The sequence below is a fragment of the Salmo trutta genome, chromosome 27, assembly GCF_901001165.1.
Source record: "Salmo trutta chromosome 27, fSalTru1.1, whole genome shotgun sequence".
NCBI lineage: Eukaryota > Metazoa > Chordata > Actinopteri > Salmoniformes > Salmonidae > Salmo > Salmo trutta.
The window spans coordinates 22,226,550-22,250,308 of NC_042983.1; the positions used below are offsets into that span (position 1 = coordinate 22,226,550).

Below are 23,759 nucleotides of genomic sequence, written 5' to 3' on the forward strand. Positions count from 1 at the left end.
TGCTGGAGTACAGAGCCAGAACAACAAACCATTTGTCACTGTCCCAATACTTTGAACTCACTGTATATACACTCAATAAATTTCCTTTTCGCAATAGTAATGACATAGTGAACATCTAGACAGCACTGTGTCCAAAGAATAGCCTAATTAAAAGTGGTTAATATAACTTTACAGTGGAAAACAAAACAAACACTTTTTCTACTGGCGCTGTTGAAGTTCTGTCTCATCAGACAGGCTAAAAGAAAAATCTTCCCTGCATACCTACAATATCTTGTGCACACACACACACGTTTAGACAGTAAGTTGGTAAGTAGATCCTCCTGCAGAGTGCCTGTGGTTGGCTGTGGTCTATTAATGACGATGCTGCAGTAGTGAGTGGGTTCCAGCCAAGCCGGTCTGTCTCTGGCAAGGAGGGGCTGTTTCTCTGGGGCTTTCATTAGGCTCTGATGACATCCCCACACGGGGTACCAGCTAGCTAGAGCCTCTGGATCACTATCCCTCTATCCACTATTACACAGAAATACAGCAGCATAGAAATGTAATAACTGCAAGAACAAAGCAATGACTATCAGGACTGTGTTTGTGGGGGTGTTGTTTAATGCTACTGTAAATTAAATATTTACGCCACACTTGATATTAATTATCCTCTACAATTAGGTGTTAACAGCATTCAGCTGTGAAGACAGGATTCAATATCCCAAATGTCAGTGGACACCAACACATTTAAAGTGCTCATTATGCTGGAGCGAGAAATAAAATGTGCATTTGGTTCTCAAGCATGCCACTGATTTGAGAAAAGCTATTTTCGCTGCCTTCAGGCTCGTCTCACTCAAAATGTTTTTGCCTGAATATATGCTATTCAATCTGCACAGAATTAAAAAAAAGAAGGTTTTATTCCAAATAGAAATTTCAAAACTGTCAATTCAAATTAATTTGATTAGACTGTATTTCAAAAGATAATCCACAGTCTGTTATGCAACAGAAACCGTTTACTCCAAACGGTAAACATTTTACAACGAAAACAAATTCCTATTTAGTAGGTCCCTTCCCTGTTTTGTTTGCTTCCGTTTGGTTCTTAAAATGGTAAACGGTTTCCATTGCAAGACTTACTAAACACCCCCCAGTTGTCTGGTCTATGAACGTTTAGAATTTTTGCGAAATGATCCCTGGCAGTCTGCCCTTTCCCTCCTTAAACTATGTTGAAACATGATCCACATACTGTTAAAATAAAGCCAAACAACAGAGTACCACAGTATGAGTCATAATACCCATAAAACCTAGTGGTCAAACAGGGAAACGGTTCCAACTGTTTTTCAGGGTAAGCAGGGTCTAAAATTAACAGCTGCCAAATGGGTGATGATTTTGGAATTGGTGGGTAAGATGTCCATTTCACCAGCTACATTAGCAGGTGGTCAGGGCTCCATAGCACTCGCATTTGTGAATAAAAATGGTTATGTATCATCACATTTATAGTAAAATAAATGCTGCAGTAGCTGTTTTCAAAGTATACTGCTCAAAAAAATAAAGGGAACACTAAAATAACACCTCCTAGATCTGAATGAATGAAAACATTTTAAATACTTTTTTCTTTACATAGTTGAATGTGCTGACAACAAAATCACACAAAAATAATCAATGGAAATCCAATTTATCAACCCATGGAGGTCTGGATTTGGAGTCACACTCAAAATTAAAGTGGAAAACCACACTACAGGCTGATCCAACTTTGATGTAATGTCCTTAAAACAAGTCAAAATGAGGCTCAGTAGTGTGTGTGGCCTCCACGTGCCTGTATGACCTCCCTACAACGCCTGGGCATGCTCCTGATGAGGTGGCGGATGGTCTCCTGAGGGATCTCCTCCCAGACCTGGACTAAAGCATCCGCCAACTCCTGGACAGTCTGTGGTGCAACGTGGCGTTGGAGGATGGAGCGAGACATGATGTCCCAGATGTGCTCAATTGGATTCAGGTCTGGGGAACAGGTGGGCCAGTCCATAGCATCAATGCCTTCCTCTTGCAGGAACTGCTGACACACTCCAGCCACATGAGGTCTAGCATTGTCTTGCATTAGGAGGAACCCAGGGCCAACCGCACCAGCATATGGTCTCACAAGGGGTCTGAGGATCTCATCTCGGTACCTAATGGCAGTCAGGCTACCTCTGGCGAGCACATGGAGGGCTGTGCGGCCCCCCAAAGAAATGCCACCCCACACCATGACTGACCCACCGCCAAACCGGTCATGCTGGAGGATGTTGCAGGCAGCAGAACGTTCTCCACCGCGTCTCCAGACTCTGTCACGTCTGTCACATGTGCTCAGTGTGAACCTGCTTCATCTGTGAAGAGCACAGGGCACCAGTGGCGAATTTGCCAATCTTGGTGTTCTCTGGCAAATGCCAAACGTCCTGCACGGTGTTGGGCTGTAAGCACAACCCCCACCTGTGGACGTCGGGCCCTCATACCACCCTCATGGAGTCTGTTTCTGACCGTTTGAGCAGACACATGCACATTTGTGGCCTGCTGGAGGTCATTTTGCAGGGCTCTGGCAGTGCTCCTCCTGCTCCTCCTTGCACAAAGGCGGAGGTAGCGGTCCTGCTGCTGGGTTGTTGCCCTCCTACGGCCTCCTCCACGTCTCCTGATGTACTGGCCTGTCTCCTGGTAGCGCCTCCATGCTCTGGACACTATGCTGACAGACACAGCAAACCTTCTTGCCACAGCTCGCATTGATGTGCCATCCTGGATGAGCTGCACTACCTGAGCCAACTGTGTGGGTTGTAGACTCCGTCTCATGCTACCACTAGAGTGAAAGCACCGCCAGCATTCAAAAGTGACCAAAACATCAGCCAAGAATCATAAGAATTGAGAAGTGGTCTGTGGTCACCACCTGCCAAACCACTCCTTTATTGGGGGTGTCTTGCTAATTGACTATAATTTCCACCTGTTGTCTATTCCATTTGCACAACAGCATGTGAAATTTATTGTCAATCAGTGTTGCTTCCTAAGTGGACAGTTTGATTTCACAGAAGTGTGATTGACTTTGAGTTACATTGTGTTGTTTAAGTGTTCCCTTTATTTTTTTGAGCAGTGTATTTCTGCAGTTTTGTTTCAAAGCTGGTAAATTAAAAATCGCACAAAGTCAAAGAACTACGAATCCTATATAGTCTGTTCCACCTCGCGCTGCAACATTACCTGGCTGGGGGCTGTGCACATGTAAAGAATGGAGTAAAATATTAATTTTTGAAGCGCTGAACACATGCATAAAAGTTGGTCTAATTTACTTGAAACTAACGCCTACTGAAGTGAGACCGTCTTCTGTTTCTTGGCTATTTACATTGTTTTGTTCACAAGCTAGGTTGTTTTTCTATGTTTGAATTTCAACAGCTAGGGAAGAGAAGACAACACTTCTATTAGTCAGACTCAATCTCACAAACAGCGTCGCACTACCACGTAACCTCCCGCCTTCAAAGGGGCAGGTGAACATTTTTGTTTCATCTGTGATACTTTGGTTAAAAGACTAAGGTCACAAATGTAATCAATCAATATACCACATTAGTTACTTTTTACTAGTAATACATGTATTGTTTTAGAAAAATTACAAAGCATGCTCATCCGGTTTTTGTGTTTTGTTGGTGTAATTCTAGCAGCAAAAATGTTCTTCGCCTGGTAAAAACAAAATCAGAGTGGCTGGTAGATTTTTTTTTTTTATTTTTTTTTTTAATCTACCTGCCACAGTGCCTGATATTATGACATCTTCACTGTGGGGCTCTATAGGCTTGCTTGTCCTGTTTGCCTCATGAATCCTGACCAATGATGTGTATAAACCCTGGATTGCTGATGCTATGTAATGGCCAATGACAGTGCCATATTGGCATTTCCCAGAAGGAGCAGTCCTCCATAAGAATTAATGGAATTCTACAGTATTTCAATAAAATGTTAAGAATAAAATTACATGCATTTACATATTTCTTTGTTGTAGTAGGGAAAGTAACATTAGTACAAAAATATATGCTTTTATAATTTTTTTTAATGTTTTATATTCATGTTCAGTTCACTTACAATATTGGCTTAAATATGATAGTAAGGAGATTTGAATTTAACATTGAGCTTATACTGGTGCTGTTCGCCATATAATTTTTTAAGCATGCATTAAGGTGTCTAATAGAATATACTTGTCAAAACTGAATAGACATGAATAAATGCATTTCTATAGCTTCCAATATATATTTTTTTTACAATGGAAGACAGTGCAAAATGGCTGCGCAGTGGCTTCAAACTGCGCACCCTGTCAGTCATCTAGGGTTGATACATATCATTGGTCTTGACATTTACCAGGTAATGTCCGCCACAGAATAAGGAACCGCAACACAGATCATTGAGAGTTGCGAGATCAAGGAGCAGGGTTTTTCCCTAACATGTGGCATTTTGAATGTGGGACATATCATGGCGAACAGTATGAAATTGTGAAACTGTGGCTTGAAGAGGATGTTGGGTGGTTTAAATGGAAGATTTACTAGCATGAACTAGTCTCTCTAGACATGCCACGGAATAAGTAAGGGTTAGCTGTTGCACTCAGTGTACTCCACTCACCAGCCGCCACAGCTGAACACATAACGAAGAACATCCCCACTGCGATCCTCTTGAGGGAGGAGGGCAGCAGGCCTCTGCGTTTGAGGATGGGGTCCACCACTTTGTCCTTAAGGGGGATCAGCATGAGAATAAGCACTGCGTCGAACATTGTCAGCCAAGCGGCAGGGAAGCGGAACGTGATCTGCCGGGAATTCAGAGAGGGGAAAAAAACAAGAGAATATGTACAAGAAGTGCAAAACATGAAAAACAATAGAAAGAGTGTCAGTGCACTACAGTCCAGTGCTTCAGGGGTGAGAGGGGATGTGCTGATGGCCTCGACACTGTATTGGCGCCCTCAGGTGGACAGAACTAAAACTGAACTGAAGTTAAAGTTACATTAAAAATAGTTATGAAAGTATCCTTTACATTTCACAAAATTATGAATACAAAGATGAATCCTACCACTCAAAAGAACAACTAATCATTGACCAGGATAATTCAGAATTTCTCAAAGCTATGCACTGTTGGTTTGTTAACATGTCCCAGCAGCAAGTGTGTTAGGGTGTAATGGGAAATAGACTATTGCAGTAGCAAATGACCATAGATGGAGCGCACATTATTATAATAATATAGCTATAGATCTAGAAGTCCATTGACAGAATACTCTTCGTAATTATTCACATGAAAATATTAGATACATTAAATCAATATGGGAAAACATTTTTATATATCTCGAAACATAGCCTACAATTCAGTCATTTCTGCTAGAATGAGAAACAATGCTACAGCAAACTGCATAGGCCTGATTTATTTTGAAATTCAAATGTTAAGTGCCTCCTGAACTCCAAACATCTGATGGTCCCGTTTATTGCCCGACTGAATTTACATTTCTTAGACTAACTGCTGGTAATTTAAACATTGTGCCTTTGCGGTATGAGTTTGTCATAGCACACTTTCATGTTTTGGATAAGTATTTGCACTGAGTGAATCTAGTTTGAGAGGCAGAGGTGCCCCAGTAGGCTCACTTTAACATGGGTAAGGAAGCACATTAACATTGGTAAATGTTAAGCAGAAAAATAGCCCAGACGAGAACAGCTACTCTTCCCTTGGACTGAGTATGCAGAGAAAACACCTTAAAAACACAGGTGGACAAAAGTCTGGAAAATTTGGCTTTTTATTCAAGAAGTCTCTGCACTTTGGAAGACTAATGAATCATTCATATTTTTGGTTTTTCCTGACCTTTGATAGGAGTTTGCTGGAAAAATAAAACCACAACTCTAAGATACAGCTCAAACGTGTCCTCAGAATCTAAGGAGCACAACATTACTAAGGTAAAGATATCTAATCTCACTTCCCTTTTCATTTTAAGGACTGCTTAGAGTAGGGTGAAAGCAGTTCCTTTTTTTGGAAACAGATATTGCATGTTGAGAATGAAAACAAGTAATTACATTTCCAGTTTAAATGACACTTGAAAATGTTAAGACCTTTTCATAAAAATCACTATCTGAGAAATGTTCATTTCACCTGAAAGCTGTTTTGAAAGATAGTATTGAAATACAAATGGAAATCTGAATAAGTGGAATGCTTTTGCTCTTTTAGGTCTTAAAGATGGATGTTTTAGCACGCTAGAATGTGTGGTTAAAGAGCAAGTGTTTCAGTTCACATTTTACTCTTTACTTCCCTTACCAAACGCCAGAGACAACTGAATCTAAAAGTATCAAGTAGCAACAAACCCAAACCACACTTTAACAGGTGCTCGTCTCTCCTTTGAAGTCACACAGTATGCATATATTATTGTGGATTAGCCAAACACCTCCAATAGGCTACTCCCTGGGAGAAACGGGGGCACACACTACAACAGATGGACTGGCCTAGTCTAGTCAAGAGGCATCACCCAGGAACATTATGTCTGAGAGAAGCACAAGAGATACAATAAAAACCAGATTGCTTATGTGATTAGGTCAAACTCTTGATTTAATCCTCTGGGCTTTAGCAACCTTGACTGCTTCCAACTGTTGCCTCTGATGCATTATCACCGACCTACTGGCTCATCTCTACAGGGAAACTAATCCTTCCCATTCTGAATCAGGACAGACAACTGTAATATTTAACCGTCAAGTTAAAGTAATGGGCAAAATGTGAGACTATCTAGCATTTGTTCAAAGCAACAGTGATCATCATCATCATCATAGCACAAATGCTGGCACACATACAGATAGCAATCAGCCGGCCCTGCTGTGTTCTACAGGGGGGCACTTTTTTTAACGGGACCTTTTAAATGGGTTTTATAGTAAAGACATGTAATTTAACTGTAAAAATGTATTACCTTTTAATGCGGCCTGAACAACGAGTCATGATGTTGTCATCTCATTGTTAAACAAATCACTTCATAGGCGGCATGCGAGTTTCAAGTGTGCTGGCCTCCCGAGTGGCGCAGTGGTCTAAGGCACTGCATCGCAGTGTTTGAGGTGTCACTACAGACCCGGGTTCAATCCCAGGCTATCACACAGCCAGCCGTGACCAGGAGACCCATGAGGCGGCGCACAATTGGCCCAGCGATCTAGCCACTCCTTGTGGCGGGCTGGGCGCCTGCAAGCTGACTTCAGTCACCAGTTGTACGGTGTTTCCTCCAACACATTGGTGCGGTTGGCTTCCAGGTTAAGCGAGCAGTGTGTCAAGAAGCAGTGCTGCTTGGAAGGGTTGTGCTTCTGAGGACGCATGGCTCTCGACCTTTGCCTCTGAGTCGGTACAGACTAAGACCAATTGGAAAAGGGGTAAAAGTAAAACAATACTAATAAAGCTCATATGCACGTTTCTCAAAATCATTGTGACTTGGTTTATCATAAAAATCTGAATTAAAATAATAGAAATGTAAAAGTTAAAATTCTCTGCCATATGGACACTGAAGCACAGTGAACCATCGGCAGCTAAATAAATGAGTGCATGCATGGAACTCAGGAGATAGTCTAGAGCAGCATCAACTAGATTCAGCCGCAGGCCGCTTTTTTCTAGAGCGTATGGTTGCGGTGCCGGAACATAATTGCAAAGCATTTGTAGACTGCAAGAAGCCCGCCCCCAAAAAAGTATTGTAGCATTTTTTAATGGTTCAGAAAACTTGGGGGCCAAATAAAACCACCCCAAATTCAGCCTGCGGGCCACCAGTTGGGGAACCCTGGCCTAGAGGCCAATGCAGCAGTAGACCTATACATTCCATTGTAAACTGTGTAAAAAATACAAAGCCGACAAATAAAAACAGTAGAGAATGTCCTGACGAAAATGTAGGTTCTTTAAAAATCGCATCCATCTCTCTACTTCGCCTGTCTGCCTCCCTTTCTATCAGTCATGACTTGAACTAGGTCTATCACAAATGAAGTGCAACATTTGTATCAAATCAGCTGGGTAAATCTGGAAGAGGTGCAAACATGCAACATTGTATCAATTCGCCTATTCCTGGCCCCCTAAGAGTTTCCCACACTAGTGTACTTTACACAAGGAGACTTGGTGATTATTGAGGGGGAAGAGTATTTTTCAAATACGGTGAGGATTGAGAAACTATTATTATTCACAATGGATGCACTTATTTTTTTTTTTTAAGACTTCATTGACATACTGTGCGAGGTGCAGAAACAATTACTGAGAAGCTCAGCTTATTAGTGCTGGAAGTGGTGAGTGAAAACAATCAGAAATCACACATCCCCAAATAGGCACTTTCCTACATTTGCATGCAGCAGGCCAGGTACTTCTATGCGTGCACAGGCATGCGCGCTCCCTCGACATTAACAGGACAGAGAAATCAGACAGGCTCATTTCTCACATGGAGCACTCCAAACAAAAGACAAAGAAAAAAATGACTAAACTCGTAAATGATGGTTATGAAATAAACCAAAACTTGTTTCTCGCAAGTGTAGCTGGTTGTGAACTCCGCAAACGTTTCCACCCTGAGAATGGTAAACAACAAATTAATACAACACAATATGGCACAGTCATAACAGCTGTCAACCTGTCATAATAGTCACAACACTCATGACACATTTATACCTGTTGTGAGATACAGTATATTGCGTTATTTTATTATTTTATGACTGGTCATCACACCTACATAAGGGTTGAAACCCACATTTTGTCAATTGTTTTGTGTCCCTACCAAGAAGTTTCCTTTTGTTTGAAAGTTTGTTTCTTAAGTTTTGACATTGTTGTAATCAGTGCCACGCACAGACATTTTGGGTGGCATGCGCTCAACAACAAAAAAAAAGATTGAAAAATAAAAGGGCACCCAAAAGACTTATTGAGCAATTATTACAAGAACAAGGGAAAGCAGCCCAATCTGATGAGTATTTTGCAAAACTATTATGAACTGGAATAAATGCTGCACTAAACAATGACCAATACAATTCCAGTCAAAATAGAAGACGGCAAGAAATACTTTAGCCTACCATTACTATAATCCAAATCCATGCCACTATCATGTATCCCAGTGGTTTCCAAACTTTGACCGCGACCCCAAAAAAGGAATGGTAGAAAACGTGCGACTCCCGCGCACGCAAATGCACACAATCTATGCACAAATGTAGCCTGTCATTACAGCCATAAACGGTGATGCATTTTCAAAATGCAAAATAGGCTACAGAAATAAACTGCATTTTACACATGCATTTGGAGCTGAGTCATTCATGTTAGCAGCCAATATCAACTAGGTATACACTACCGTTCAAAAGTCACTTAGAAATGTTTTTATGAAAAGCACATTTTTTGTCAATTAAAATAACATCAAATTGATCAGAAATACAGTGTAGACATTGTTAATGTTGTAAATGACTATTGTAGGCTTACAGAGGCCCATTATCAGCAACCATCACTCTAGTGTTCCAATGGCATGTTGTGTTAGCTAATCCAAGTTTATCATTTTTAAAAAGGTTAACTGATCATAAAAAAAACCCTTCTGCAATTATGTTAGCACAGCTGAAAACTGTTTTGCTGAAAAAAGCAGCAATTTAACTGGCCTTCTTTAGACTAGTTGAGTATCTGGAGCATTAGCATTTGTGGGTTCGATTACATTAATGGCCAGAAACAAATAACTTTCTGAAACTCGTCAGTCCATTCTTGATCTGAGAAATGATGGCTATTCCACGCGAGAAATTGCCAAGAAACTGAAGACATCGTACAATGCTGTGTACTACTCCCTTCACAGAACAGCGTAAACTGGCTCTAACCAGAATAAGAAGAGTGGGAGGCCCCGGTGCACAAATGAGCAAGAGGAGAAGTACATTAAGAGTGTCTAGTTTGAAAAACAGATTAGCCAGTTAGCTTGGCTGCTTGGCAACAGTTGTGAGGTCAGAAAGCTCGGATCAACCCTACTCCTCAGCCAGAGCGTCCAGAGCGTCCTCTGAACGCTCCAATTTACGAACAGACAATCTCACAACTCTGAATTTACGAACGCCCAGAGCGCACTCTGGCACTCCAGATCGAATTTACGAACACACCCTTGGACTAAGAAAACGCACTTCATGACACTGTCAAGAAGCATTATGACCATCATAATCACATAAGCCAAATAGGCCTATCACATACAGTTGAAGTCGGAAGTTTACATACACCTTTTTTAAATGTATTTGACTCTGTTGTTTTCACAACTCCTGACATTTAATCCTAGTAATAATTCCCTGTCTTCGGTCAGTTAGGATCACCACTTTATTTTAAGAATGTGAAATGTCAATAATAGTAGAGAGAATAATTTATTTCAGCTTTAAATCACATTCCCAGTTGGTCAGAAGTTTACATACACCAAATTAGTATTTGGTAGCATTGCCTTTAAATTGTTAAACTTGGGTCAAACGTTTCGAGTACGCCTTCCACAAGCTTACCACAATAACTTGGGTGAATTTTGGCCTATTCCTCCTGACAGAGCTGGTGTAACGGAGTCAGGTTTGTAGGCCTCCTTGATCGCACATGCTTTTTCCAGTTCTGCCCACAAATTTTCTATAGGATTGAGGTCAGGGCTTTGTGATGACCACTCCAATACCTTGACTTTGTTGTCCTTAAGCCATTTTGCCACAACTTTGGAAGTATACTTGGGGTCATTGTACATTTAGAAGACCCATTTGCGACCAAGCATTAACTTCCTGACTGATGTCTTGAGATGTGGCTTCAATATATCCACCTCATTTTCCTACCTCATGATGCCATCTATTTTGTGAAGTGCACCAGTCCCTCCTGCAGCAAAGCACCCCCATAACATGATGCTGCCACCCCCGTACTTCACGGTTGGGATGGTGTTCTTAGGCTTGCGAGCCTCCCCCTTTTTCCTCCAAACATAATGGTCATTGTGGCCAAACAGTTTTATTTTTGTTTCATCAGACCAGAGAACATTTCTCCAAAAAGTACGATCTTTGTCTCCATGATCAGTTGCAAACCGTAGTCTGGGTTTTTTTATGGCTGTTTTGGAGCAGTGGCTTCTTCCTTGCTGAGCGGCCTTTCATGTTATGTCGATATAGGACTCGTTTTACTGTGGATATAGATACTTTTCTACCCGTTTCCTCCAGCATCTTCACAAGGTCCTTTGCTGTTGTTCTGGGATTGATTTGCACTTTACGCACCGAAGTACGTTCATCTCTAGGAGACAGAACACGTTTCCTTCCTTAGCGGTATGACGGCTGCGTGGTCCCGTGGTGTTTATACTTGCGTACTATTATTTGTACAGATGAACGTGGTACCTTCAGGTGTTTGAAAATTGCTCCCAAGGATGCACCAGACTTGTGGAGGTCTACAATTTTTTTTCTGAAGTCTTGGCTGATTTCTTTTGATTTTCCCATGATGTCAAGCAAAGAGGCACTGAGTTTGAAGGTAGGCCTTGAAATACATCCACAGGTACACCTCCAATTGACTCAAATGATGTCAATTAACAAACTGGATATATTTATAAATTAGTAACAATGTCTCAGCCCATGTTCAAGAATGGCGTTTCCTCACTCATTTTATGTTATTTGAAAACGAAATCTCCAAAATAGTTATGATTTTTTTAACAAAGCGATTATTATTATTCATTTAGAATTATATACAAGGCCCTTGGATATTCACAAATATATTATTAACCCTGTTATTTGCAGGACACACACACACATATATATATATATATATATATATATATATATATATATATATATATATATAAATAAATAAATAACAGAACTTGACCAACTGCTCACCAGACACAGCAAGGGCCGTCCGGACCGTTATGCTGTTCTGCTATAGCCTAATAAACAAATGCAGGTGGCTAATATCTTCAAAATGCTTTATTATCCAAATGTAAAAGCATATACTGTACAGTACTGTATTTCTTCATCAGCATCTTCATGCTTTCGTTAATAAAATTATGATAAAAACACTTTCAAAATGCCGATGTTTATTTAGATATGGATCCATAACGAATTACTATGGGAATAAATATCACTGAATTACAGAAATATTGGAACAAAGTTGTCTAATGAAGGTAAACAAATTGTTTCTTATTGAATAATACTCTTTCAAAACGCACACAGTCACGTTGTACAGCGCCATTATGGCTATTAGCAGGTAGCTGAACAATAGACTTGCCTAGGAGGGTAGGAGGAGAATTCTATCGTCAAATGTATTTCTAAGTTAGATTGGCTGTATCACAACCGGCTTTAATTGTTTGCAATTTTAGTTTAATCCACCAGAAAAGACAAAACAAATAAAACAAAAAGTATTATGTATCACATCCGACTGTGATCGTGCGCTGCCCTATGGGACTCCCAGTTGGCCCAGTGTTTCTCTCCCTCTAAAAACAGAAATAAATGTTTTGGCCTTTAAAAGTATTATTTTGGTCTTTATTCAGATTTTTTTTTTTAAACTAAAGTGAGTGATTTGTAAACGAAATAACCTCCAAAATATCATTCTATATTATCAAGTTGATGGCACAGTCATATAGCCCGGCACCTACATAAAGCTGAGTGACTCACTCATTCATGGCTTTGGATCAAAGTAAATAAGTACCAACATTCTTTCTTTAATAAAGAAATGTTTTGATTATCCTGACCTGGACACCATGTACAGTACGGGCTATTAGCAGGACAATACACCTTTACCAACACCTCTCTGTATTATGATAATTTGTGGATGGGGCTTCCCAAGTGGCGCAGCTGCATCACAGTGCAAAATGCGTTGCTACAGATGCAGGTTCGATACCTGTGCCGGCTGCCACCAGGAGACCCATGAGGCGGCGTTTGGTATTAAATTTAGAATCCTCAATGTAATTATTGGCAGAGAGTCGCGTCGTATTTTTCCATATACTGTAGGTGACACGAGTCTCACTAGTGTTGAGTAATGTGCTGTTAAAAGTGGTATAGGTCTTGGGTATAGGTCTTGGGTATAGGTCTTGGTTAGACTGTAATTATACAATTAGGGTGTAGAAATGTTATGCTCTTAGTGTAACCTTTAATTAACTAGGCAAGTCAGTTAAGAACAAATTCTTATTTACAAGGACAGCCTACTCCTTCCTCCCTGACGGGGAATTGAACCCCGGTCTCCCACGTGCCTGCAAAATTGCTCTGCCATTTCCTGGTTGCTAAAATTCTAAACAGTTCGCCTAATTTCAGTTTGTGTAACAAAACAAGCAAGTATAATGTAGAGAATCATTGTACCATCTAAACTGCTGTGAAAACTACAAAAAAATATTGTATATTCAGCTATTTGAAGCTGTACAAAACCGAAAGTAAAAGACGCAAAAACTAAAGTAGCATAGAAATACTGCGCATAGAATCTACCGCTTTTTAGACGTGCTTTCAATGAGAACGACAGATCTATTATTCACATTTTGTTGGGTCAAATCAAATTTTATTTGCCACATGAATGGAATACAACAGGTGTAGACCTTACTGTGAAATGATTACTTACAAGCCCTAAACCAATAATGCCATTAAGAAAATATTGACTAAAACTAAAAAGTCAAAAAAGTAACAATACAATTACAATAATGAGGCTATATACAGAGGGTACCAGGTCAATGTGCGGGGGTACAGGTTAGTCGAGGTAATATGTACATGTAGGTAGGGTTAATGAGACTATGCATAGACAATAAACAGAGAGTAGCAGCAGTGAAAAAAAAATGCAAATAGTACGGGTAGACATTTGATTAATTGTTCAGTAGTCTTACGGCTTTGGACCTGGACTTGGCGCTCCAGTACCAATTGCCCTACTGGAGTCATTGACAATTTTTTGGGCCTTCCTCTGACACCGCCTAGTCTAGAGATTCCGGATGGCAGGAAGCTTGGCCCCCATATTAGTAGTCCCGTGTGGCTCAGTTGGTAGAGAATGGTGTTTGCAGGGTTCGGGGGTTCGATTCCCACGGGGGACCAGTACGGAGAGAAAATTTATGAAATGTATGCATTCACTACTGTAAGTCGCTCTGGATAAGAGTGTCTGCTAAATGACTAAAATGTTTAAAAAAAATGTAATGTATTGGGCCGTACTACCATCTACAAGTCAGATGCCAAGCAGTTGCCAAACCAGGCGGTGATGCTCTCGATGGCGAAGATGTAGAACTTTGAGGATCTGAGGGCCCATGCCAAATCTTTTCAGTCTCCTGAGGGGGAATAGGTGTTGTCGTGCCCTCTTCACAACTGTCTTGGTGCATTTGGACCATGATAGTCTGTTGGTGATGTGGACACCAAGGAACATGAAGCTCTCGACCCGCTCCACTACAGCCGCGTCGATGTGAATGGGGGCGTGTTTGGCCCTCCTTTTCGTGTAGTCCACGATCAGCTCCTTTATCTTGCTCACGTTGAGGGAGAGGTTGGTCTCTGACCTCCACATAGGCTGTCTCATCATTGTCGTGATCAGGCCTACTACCGTTGTGTAGTCAGCAAACTTAATGGTGTTGGAGTCATGCTTGGCTATGCAGTCGTGGGTGAACAGGGAGTACAGGAGGGGACTAAGCATGCACCCTTGAGGGGCCCCACGTTGAGGATCAATGTGTTGTTGCCTACCTTTACCACCTGGGGGCGGCCTTATAACACACCTTCCAGAATAAGAAAGAATCAACCGAGGCTCAGTTTGAGTTTACCTGATGGGTGCCGGCGCTGCTGTTGGTGCCTGTGCTGGTGTCAGGAATCCTTAGATGTAGGCTCTGGAGGAAATACGTTGTCTGCATCTATAGCACAATGAAAATCAAATAATTACACTAGCAATGTAGGCCTACAGTACATGTTCAAAGTCCCCAAATCATCACTATATCTTAAGTTGTAATGCTATTCTGCCTGCAATAACACTGAACAAACGCACCGTTGCTGATGTTACGTCATGTTGCTATGAAAACTAAAGCTGCTTTGTTACCATAAGGAGGAGAGGTTAATGCATCTCTCTTACCTGAAAGTACACAGTCCAGTATGGGATAAGAGCAAAGAACACTGGGAGAATTTTCAGCAGTGCTTTCACCTCTTCCACTTTCTCCTCAGGGAATCTCCCTCCATAAGTCACCTTAGCTCCATCCAGCATGGTTGGCTTAGCCCTTAACAAGAGAAGAATAACACAATTTAACAACTTTAAAAGATGTACAAAGTGGCTACTGCACGCTTTGATAGGGGCCGTACAATTCTGTAAATATTCCTTAAACATAAACTCAGCTACTATTAAACTAAACTCTGGAGATAAGAGACTTAAATCAGGCCTTTTTTGTTTATGTCTCTCCTTTAAATAATGGCACTTCTGGCGAAGGACACATTTTCTACTAAAGCCTATAATCCCTATCTCTTGAGAAAAAGCCTTAATAAGGAATTCTTGAAACGCTGTAGGATTGGCCAACTTAAAACATTGAATGTCAAGTTCTTGAACTGATTGTGCTACTTAGGTTCAAAGTCAAGCAACAGCACTTCAGAATAACTTCCTCCACAATGAATGATGATGAATGCCAGGGAAGACCACAAAAAAAAGTACAGGCTAGGGATCAAAGAAGGGTTTAACATAAAGAGCTACGAGCAACACCTAGTGGTGTGGTACTATCTTGGATTAGAGAAGAACCATAACATAGCCTTCTTTTTTTACTCACAAAGTAGATTAGATCATGATTGCTACAAAGTCAAGATTATTGTGTTTCCATTGAGATCAGATAGAGCACAGCCTCTTTCACACCTTTTATCTAGCCTACATATAGATTCTGATACTACTAGATGCATTTCCATTGGAACTTTGAAGTCAACCCAGGTTGGGCTAACTATTGGGTTTCCACTGCCTCCAGAAATTACAAATGTCATGTTGCTAGGTAACCAATATGTGACTACAGCTAGCTTAGCTAATGTTACTAGCTAGCAAGATGTTGAAGAAATTAATTCACCCTCACCATCCAGTAAATAACATTACTTATACTCCTGCCAGTGCCAGCCAGACTCAGAGCCATGTATGCATCTTGCTGACATTAGCTAGCTAAGTAAACATTTAGCGCCGTTGCTAGCATAACAGGGTAGCTAACATTCGAGAGCTGACTTTTCTCATAAAAGTTTGTGTAGTGCAAAAATGAATGAAGGATCCAGCTATGGTGGTAATTTGCATCATGTGTGACTACTGCAGTAGTGCTTGTCCATGTGCTAGCTAACAGCAACAAGCCCAGACGAGCTTGCTACCTAAAAATGTTGACAGCATCCAGCAGTGATCAGCTTGGTGGCTGTATAGTAAAAGGCGTCACCAGCCAGAATTCTAATCGAGCTGGCACCAGTTGTGAAACTGGGCTGCGCTGGCTCGGATTTCCTCGACCCAGCTTGAATTTGAGATTTCTATTTGAGCCACCTTGAATTTGGCCCTAATTGTATGTGCCAATGGAAACGGGGCTTTAGTAACAGCGGTGATCTGCCTGGCCCCTCTTACCGTAGCAGGTTGGGCTCTTTGGGCTGTGAGTTGCAGCAGGCATAAACCAGGATCTTGAACAGGTCAGTGAAGGCACTACCGTCAGCAGGCTTGTTGATGAAGACTGTACGCCCCAGCAGGAACACCAGGAAGGAGACACCCAGGCACACAGCTGGAATTATGTACCCCAATTGGAAGTTGATGTTCTGCTGGATGTAGGCCACGCCACCCAGGGACAAGATGGCCCCCAGGTTGATGCACCAGTAGAACCAGTTGAAGAACCTGCGAGTGGCCTCTGGGCCGCGATCTTTTACCTGCGAGGCAAAAGGGATTGTCATGGCAAATAATATCATCATCATTCTGCTCTCCATGAGCATCTTTAGGAAACAAAACAGAACTGTAGTATTATATCAAACTCAAGACATAGGCCTAACATTGTTACCTAATAAGATAAACACCCTAATTATATTAAACATTTTATTGTATATCCCATCATTCAATGGCAGTGAATGAGTGTATAACATCCACGTGATAAACAGTGCTAACATCTTCCTTTTATTCCGTGCTTGACAAAAGAAATGGGAAGGGGAGGTAACTTTGTGAAAAGCAATAAGAATTTCTAGTCATTTATGAATAGGCTAATCTAATCATGTTTTACAGGTGAACAAGATTTCTATGAATCCTGCTCAGTGGCATTTACCTTTTTTCCTTAATATTACTTTGTGAATCCCATTGAAACATTGAGCAATCAAAATGAAACAAATCTAAACCAATCACCCATCAAACATGTGGTAAATGACAATGGGATTGAAATCTATGCTAATCAGTCATCAACTCTGAAAACATTTTGGGCCAGCCTGGGTTAGCAAGATCAGAGATTTCCCACTGAAATGGGCTTTCATCTTTCATTAAGGGTCTTACGGGTAGGCCTAATACAGAATTTTGATGAGAAACATAATGGGACAGATGTACATCAACTTAGGAAGTGAAACTCACAATTACTCATCTAGCATTCTTCTCAGCCTTAGATGACTGGTGTGTTGACCAGACCTGATGGATGGCATTACCCAAATGTAAACTTCATGATGAAAATTACAAAAGGGTAAACCAGCAGGGGCTTGGCTGATTGAGTTCTCGTGGTAAATGTAGATGACAGGCGTACTAGATCAACATTTAGCCTATTCCACAACTACCATTTCAGTCCATATACAAGGCTGAACAAAGTAAGATCATGTTCAGAACCTTTCAGGCTTTATAAATTAGGATGTTACATGGGATAACATTAGCAACAGTACAATACATTGAGCCTTTATTGAGTTTTCATTTGACCTTAAGAAGCCCTTCTGAAGAGGTCTTAATTGAGAGAGAATGCTTTGCTTATTCATAAGCTTTACTGTACCTGGTCGGCCCCAAATGGAGTGATGTTGGACTTTACTGTTCCTACACCTAGGGCGATGAGAACAAGGCCTGTGTAGATCACTGGCCCACAGTAAGGTGCCCGTGTGGGGCAGGTCACATTGCTTGGTGGGGTACTGTTTGAGCTCAAACACTCTGCAGGTTGCACTGGAAATGCAAGTTCATCACCACATAGGGCATTCCTGGAGTAGTCATATGTGATAAATGGGAAAAACAGCATGCCAAGGAAGTATAGAATCAAACTGCCAGCAATGGTCCAGAACTTGCCCAAATATGCATCAGCCAGCCAGCCACCAAATGGTGAGATCAGGTATGTAACCCCCATGAACATCAGGGGGGCCTGGCTGGCCTCAGTCCCCTCCCAATAAAATGGGCTACTGTTAAGGAAAAGAACCAGGTTGGAAGTGATGCCATAGAATGCGACTCGTTCCAATGATTCTGCAAGCAGAATCGTTGCACACGCTAGTCTTCTGCCCTGGAACACTGACACTGGCCTGCAGACAGAGCTGCTGTCCAAAAGAGGGGTGTTCTCACTGGCATCCCTGCTGGCCATCGTCAGCTGATTTGAGATGTTTACTGGAAACCGTCAACCCTAAACAAAATGAACACGAGATTATGATACGAAGCGTTATGACAATAATTGCAACAGTTAAGATGTTGAAGAAATTACAACAGGGTGGCCCAGCTCAGTTTGAGAGACACTTGTTAGCCAACTCAGTTTGAGAGACACTTGCTAAATTTGGTGTGCTTCCTGGCACCAGCATACTAACTTCAGCATGATTATGATTTGCATAATAACATTAAGAAGTAGTATACTGTACCTTCAATGAATGACACACTTTCCAACGTCTGGCATTTAGCCTCCTATCTTATCAGTTTGTGCTCGACATGCCACAAAATCAATGTGTTCAGAAGAGCGAATATCTACTCGGGTAACTAGTAATGAAACTGACAATCACAAACTGGCTGTCAAAGCTCTGGCGCATGACTGTGAATTCGTTCAGCAACATCTAAATTGTGTTTTTTTTTCCCGCATTCCGTAAACAGATGGATCGACGTCACATAACACCACGGACAGTTTAAGCGAATGAGGCAGTTAACACCTACATTTTAGAAATCTGCGTTTTGTGCAGTTGCTGTGCTATTTAGTCAGCCCACTTAATGTATTTTAGTGAAGCTCCATTGGCAGGAATGGAAACAGGCTTATACGCTATTGGTCGAAAAGGAAGATATTCAATACTATTTTCTTCAACACTTCCTGGAGGGCTTGCAGATACGTAAGAAGGCGGGGTAGGTGGTATGAATAGTCATGAGTCTCGACATCGAACCCGTTGGGTGATTGGTTGAGCCTACTTGCTTTATGTAAGAAAGTTAACCCAAATGTATCAAAGAATAGGTCATGCGTCCACTATTAGTTAGTGTGTACTGCCTGGCCAGTAAACTCGCTAAGTACATTTAAGTAATTAGCTATCCTCCTAAATGCGGTGGTCAGTGGATAAACTAAGTTGAAAATATTTGTCGCCAGTTATTGTTGCCGATGGTGTAATTATGTCTAACCAATTATTTATTTACACTAGATGACTATTAGGGGGCTCTGTGTTGAAGCCTCCGTGCCTCCATCTTGGCACTAACTGACGTTATAAAAAATAATTTGGAAGCTGTGGAAATGCATTTTTTAATGTCTACATTACTTTTTTCCACATTTATTCATACAACTACATGCATACTTTTACATTATTGTAATGAAACAAGCAGGGAGTAGGCCTCGACCTTCTAGCCTGAATTCCAGCGCGCTATCGACTGTGCCCCAAAAGCATGCTCGAGCTGCAGAGTCAATATTCGCATTTCAATTTGATGTTCATTGTCATTGAAGTTGGTGACTACTACTGGTTTCAGTTGAGGTGAGCGAAATTGTCCGCCATGTCTTTGTTTTGGTAATGCCGCGTTCAAAACAACTGGGAACTCGGAAATATCTGACTTTAGAGCACTCAAGATAACTGGGAACTCGTGAAAAAAACGACCTCCGACTGGAACAAAATTGTTTGGAACGGGCATCCAACTCGGAATTTTAAGTCGGGACCTCGGGCATATTTCTAGAGCTCCGACTTTCCGACCGGAATATCACTGACATCATGATTTCACCTATTGTTTTCCGAGTTCCCAGTTGTCTTGAACTTAAGGGCCCAGGCGCAGAGTGACGTCAAACTCAAGAACGATCAACCAATCATCTGATGGGTTCTATGTCGAGACTCGTGAATACCGGGTGTGTTCATGAATTCAATTAGGAGTGCCAGAGGGCGCCTTTGGGCGTTCGTAAATTCAGAGCTTTGTGAGATTGTCCGTTTGTAAATTCAGAGCATTTTGCTCTCTGAGTGTTCAGAGCACACACTGGACGCTCTGGCCGAGGAGTAGGCGTGTGTTCTAAATTCAATCTGGAGTACCAGAGTGCGTTTAGGGTGTTCGTAAATTCAGAGCGTTGTCAGATGGTCAGTTTGTAAATTCAGAACGTTCAGAGCGCACACAGAGGAGTAGGGGTGTGTTCGAAAAATCAATCTGGAGAACCAGAGTGCGCTCAGGATGTTCATAAATTCAGAGCGTTGTCAGATTGTCGGTTTGTAAATTCAGAGCGTTCAGAGCGCACACTGGACGCTCTGGCCGAGGAGTAGGGGTGTTTTTTTCAAAGCGTTTTTTGCTCTCAGAGTGTTCAAAGCGCACACTAGACATCACCTATTATACCATCTATTGCCTATGCCGCTCGGTCATCACTCATCCATATATTTATATGTACAGTGGCAAGAAAAAGTATGTGAACCCTTTGGATTTACCTGGATTTCTACATACATTTTACATAAAATGTCATCTGATCTTCATCTAAGTCACAACAATAGACAAACACAGTGTGCTTAAACTAATCACACACAAATTATTGTATTTTTCTTGTCTATATTGAATACATAATAAAAAAATTCACAGTGTAGGTTGGGAAAAGTATGTGAACCCCTAGGCAAATGACTTCTCCAAAAGATAATTGGAGTCAGGAGTCAACTAACCTGGAATTGAATCAATGAAAAGAGATTGGATCCTATATCCATCCTGCCCTGCCTTTCTAAAGTCTTCGAAAGCCAAGTTAATAAACAGATCACTGACCATTTCGAATCCCACCTTACCTTCTCCACTGTGCCACCCAGATTCCGAGCTGGTCATGGGTGCACCTCAGCCCCGCTCAAGGTACTAAAAGATATACCCGCCATCGATAAAAGACAGTACTGTGAAGCCGTCTTTGTCGACCTGGACAAGGCTTTCGACTCTGTCAATAACCGTATTCTTATCGGCAGACTCAACAGCCTTGGTTTCTCAAATGACTGCCTCGCCTGGTTCACCAACTACTTCTCAGACAGAGTTCAGTGTGTCAAATTGGAGGGCCTGTTGACTGGACCTCGCAGTCTCTATGGGGGTGCCACAGGGTTCAATTCTCGGGCCGACTCTTTTCTCTGTATATATCAACGATGTCGGTCTTGCTGCGGGTGATTCCCTGATCCACCTCTACGCAGATGACTGTGTTAACAAACCTCCAAACGAGCTTCAATGCCATACAACGCTCCTTCGGTAGCCTCCAACTGCTCTTAAACGCTAGTAAAACCAAATGCATGCTTTTCAACCATTTGCTAGCATCACTACTCTGGACGGTTCTGACTTAGAATATGTGGACATCTACAAATACCTAGGTGTCTGGCTAGGATGTAAACTCTCCTTCCAGACTCATATTAAACATCTCCAATCCAAAATTAAATCTAGAATCGGCTACCTATTTCGCAACAAAGCCTCCTTCACTCATGCCGCCAAACATACCCTCGTAAAACTGACTATCCTACCGATCTTCGACTTCGGCAATGTCATTTACAAAATAGCTTCCAATGCTCCACTCAGCAAACTGGATGCAGTCTATCACAGTGCCATACCTTTTGTCACCAAAGCCCCTTATACCACCCACCACTGCGACCTGTATGCTCTAGTTGGCTGGCCCTCGCTACATATTTGTCGCCAGACCCACTGGCTCCAGGTCATCTATAAGTCTATGCTAAGGAAAGCTCAGCCTTATCTCAGCTCACTGGTCACGATAACAACACCCACCCGTAGCACGTGCTCCAGCAGGTATATCTCACTGGTCATCCCCAAAGCCAACATCTCCTTTGTCTGCCTTTCCTTCCAGTTCTGTGCTGCCAATGACTGGAACAAATTACAAAAATTGTTGAAGCTGGAGACTTATATTTCCCTCTAACTTTAAACATCAGCTATCTGAGCAGCTAACCGATCGCTGCAGCTGTACATAGCCCACCCAATCTACCTACCTCATCCCCATATTGTTTTTATTTACTTTTCTGCTCTTTTGCACACCAGTATTTCTACTTGCACATCACCATCTGCTCATCTATCACTCCAGTGTTAATTTGCTAAATTGTAATTACTTCGCTACTATGACCTATTTATTGCCTTATCTCCTCACGCCATTTGCACACACTGTATATAAACATACTTTTTTTCCTATTGTGTTATTGACTGTACGCTTGTTTATTCCATGTGTAACTCTGTCTTGTTGTTTGTGTCGCAATGCTTTGCTTTATCTTGGCCAGGTCGCAGTTGTAAATGAGAACTTGTTCTCAACTAACTTACCTGGTTAAATAAAGGTGAAATAAAAATAAATTGGAGCTTTTGGTTAGAGCTGCACTGCCCCATTAAAAACACTCACAAAATTTGAATTTGCTATTCACAAAAAGCGATTGCCTGATGTGAACCATGCCACAAACAAAAGAGATCTCAGAAAACCTAAGATTAAGAATTGTTGCCTTGCATAAAGCTGGAAAGGGTTACAAAAGTATCTCTAAAAGTTAGTCCAGAAATTTCAGTACTGTTGCTACTCTCCCTAGGAGTTGCCGTCCTGCAACGGTGACTGGAAGAGCACAGCGCAGAATGCTCAATGAGGTTAAGAAGAATCCTAGAATGTCAGCTAAAGACTTACAAAAATCTCTGGAAGATGCTAACATCTCTGTTGATGAGTCTACAATACGTAAAACACTAAACATGAATGGTGTTCATGGGAGGATACCATGGAAGAAGCCGCTGCTGTCCAAAAAAAACATTGAAGTTTGCAAAAGAGCACCTGGATTTCCAGGTACTACTGGCAAAATATTCTGTAGACAAATTAAACTAAAGTTGTGTTGTTTGGAAGGAACACACAACACTATGTGTAGAGAAAAAAAGGCACAGCACACCAACATCAAAACCTCATCCCAGCTGTAAACTATGGTGGAGGGAGCATCATGGTTTGGGGCTGCTTTTCTGTCTCAGGGCCTGGACAGCTTGCTATCATCGACGGAAAAATGAATTCCCGTTTATCAAGACATTTTGCAGGAGAATGTAAGGCTATCTGTCCGCCGATTGAAGCTCAACAGAAGTTAGGTGTTATAACAGGACAACAACCCAAAAGAAGAAATTAAATCAACAACAAAATGCCTTGAACAGAAGAAAATATGCCCTCTGGAGTGGCCCAGTCAGTCCTGACCTCAACCCGATTGAGATGCTGTAGCATGACCTCAAGAGAGCGGTTCACACCAGACATCCCAAGAATATTGTGAAACTGAAACAGTTTTGTAAAGAGGAATGGTCCAAAATTCCTCCTGGCCGTTGTGCAGGTCTGATCCGCAACTACAGAAAAACATTTGGTTGAGGTTATTGCTGCCAAAGGAGGGTTAACCTGTTATTAAATCCAAGGGTTCACATACTTTTTCCAACCTGCACTGTGAATGTTTACAAGGTGTGTTCAATAAAGACATGAAAAATTATAATTGTTTGTGTGTTATTAGTTTAAGCAGAACGTGTTTGTCTATTGTTGTGACTTATAAAATGTTATGACCAGTTTATGCAGAAATCCA

General features: G+C 41.5%; 1 protein-coding gene across 1 annotated transcript in view; it reads right to left on the reverse strand.

Moving 5' to 3' along the window:
• Positions 1 to 18,975, reverse strand: part of LOC115164601 (solute carrier family 15 member 4) — a 37,959-nt gene extending 18,984 nt beyond the window's left edge. Inside the window, exons 1-6 of the mRNA XM_029717256.1 lie at positions 18,651 to 18,975; positions 17,813 to 18,421; positions 16,435 to 16,727; positions 14,944 to 15,085; positions 14,642 to 14,728; positions 4,585 to 4,765 (exon numbers count right to left, since the gene is read on the reverse strand). Of these exons, the coding sequence (XP_029573116.1) occupies positions 4,585 to 4,765; positions 14,642 to 14,728; positions 14,944 to 15,085; positions 16,435 to 16,727; positions 17,813 to 18,382 (1,273 nt within the window). The 5' untranslated portion in view covers positions 18,383 to 18,421; positions 18,651 to 18,975. The remainder of the gene's footprint in view (positions 1 to 4,584; positions 4,766 to 14,641; positions 14,729 to 14,943; positions 15,086 to 16,434; positions 16,728 to 17,812; positions 18,422 to 18,650) is intronic.
• Between the last annotated feature and the right edge of the window lie 4,784 nt (positions 18,976 to 23,759).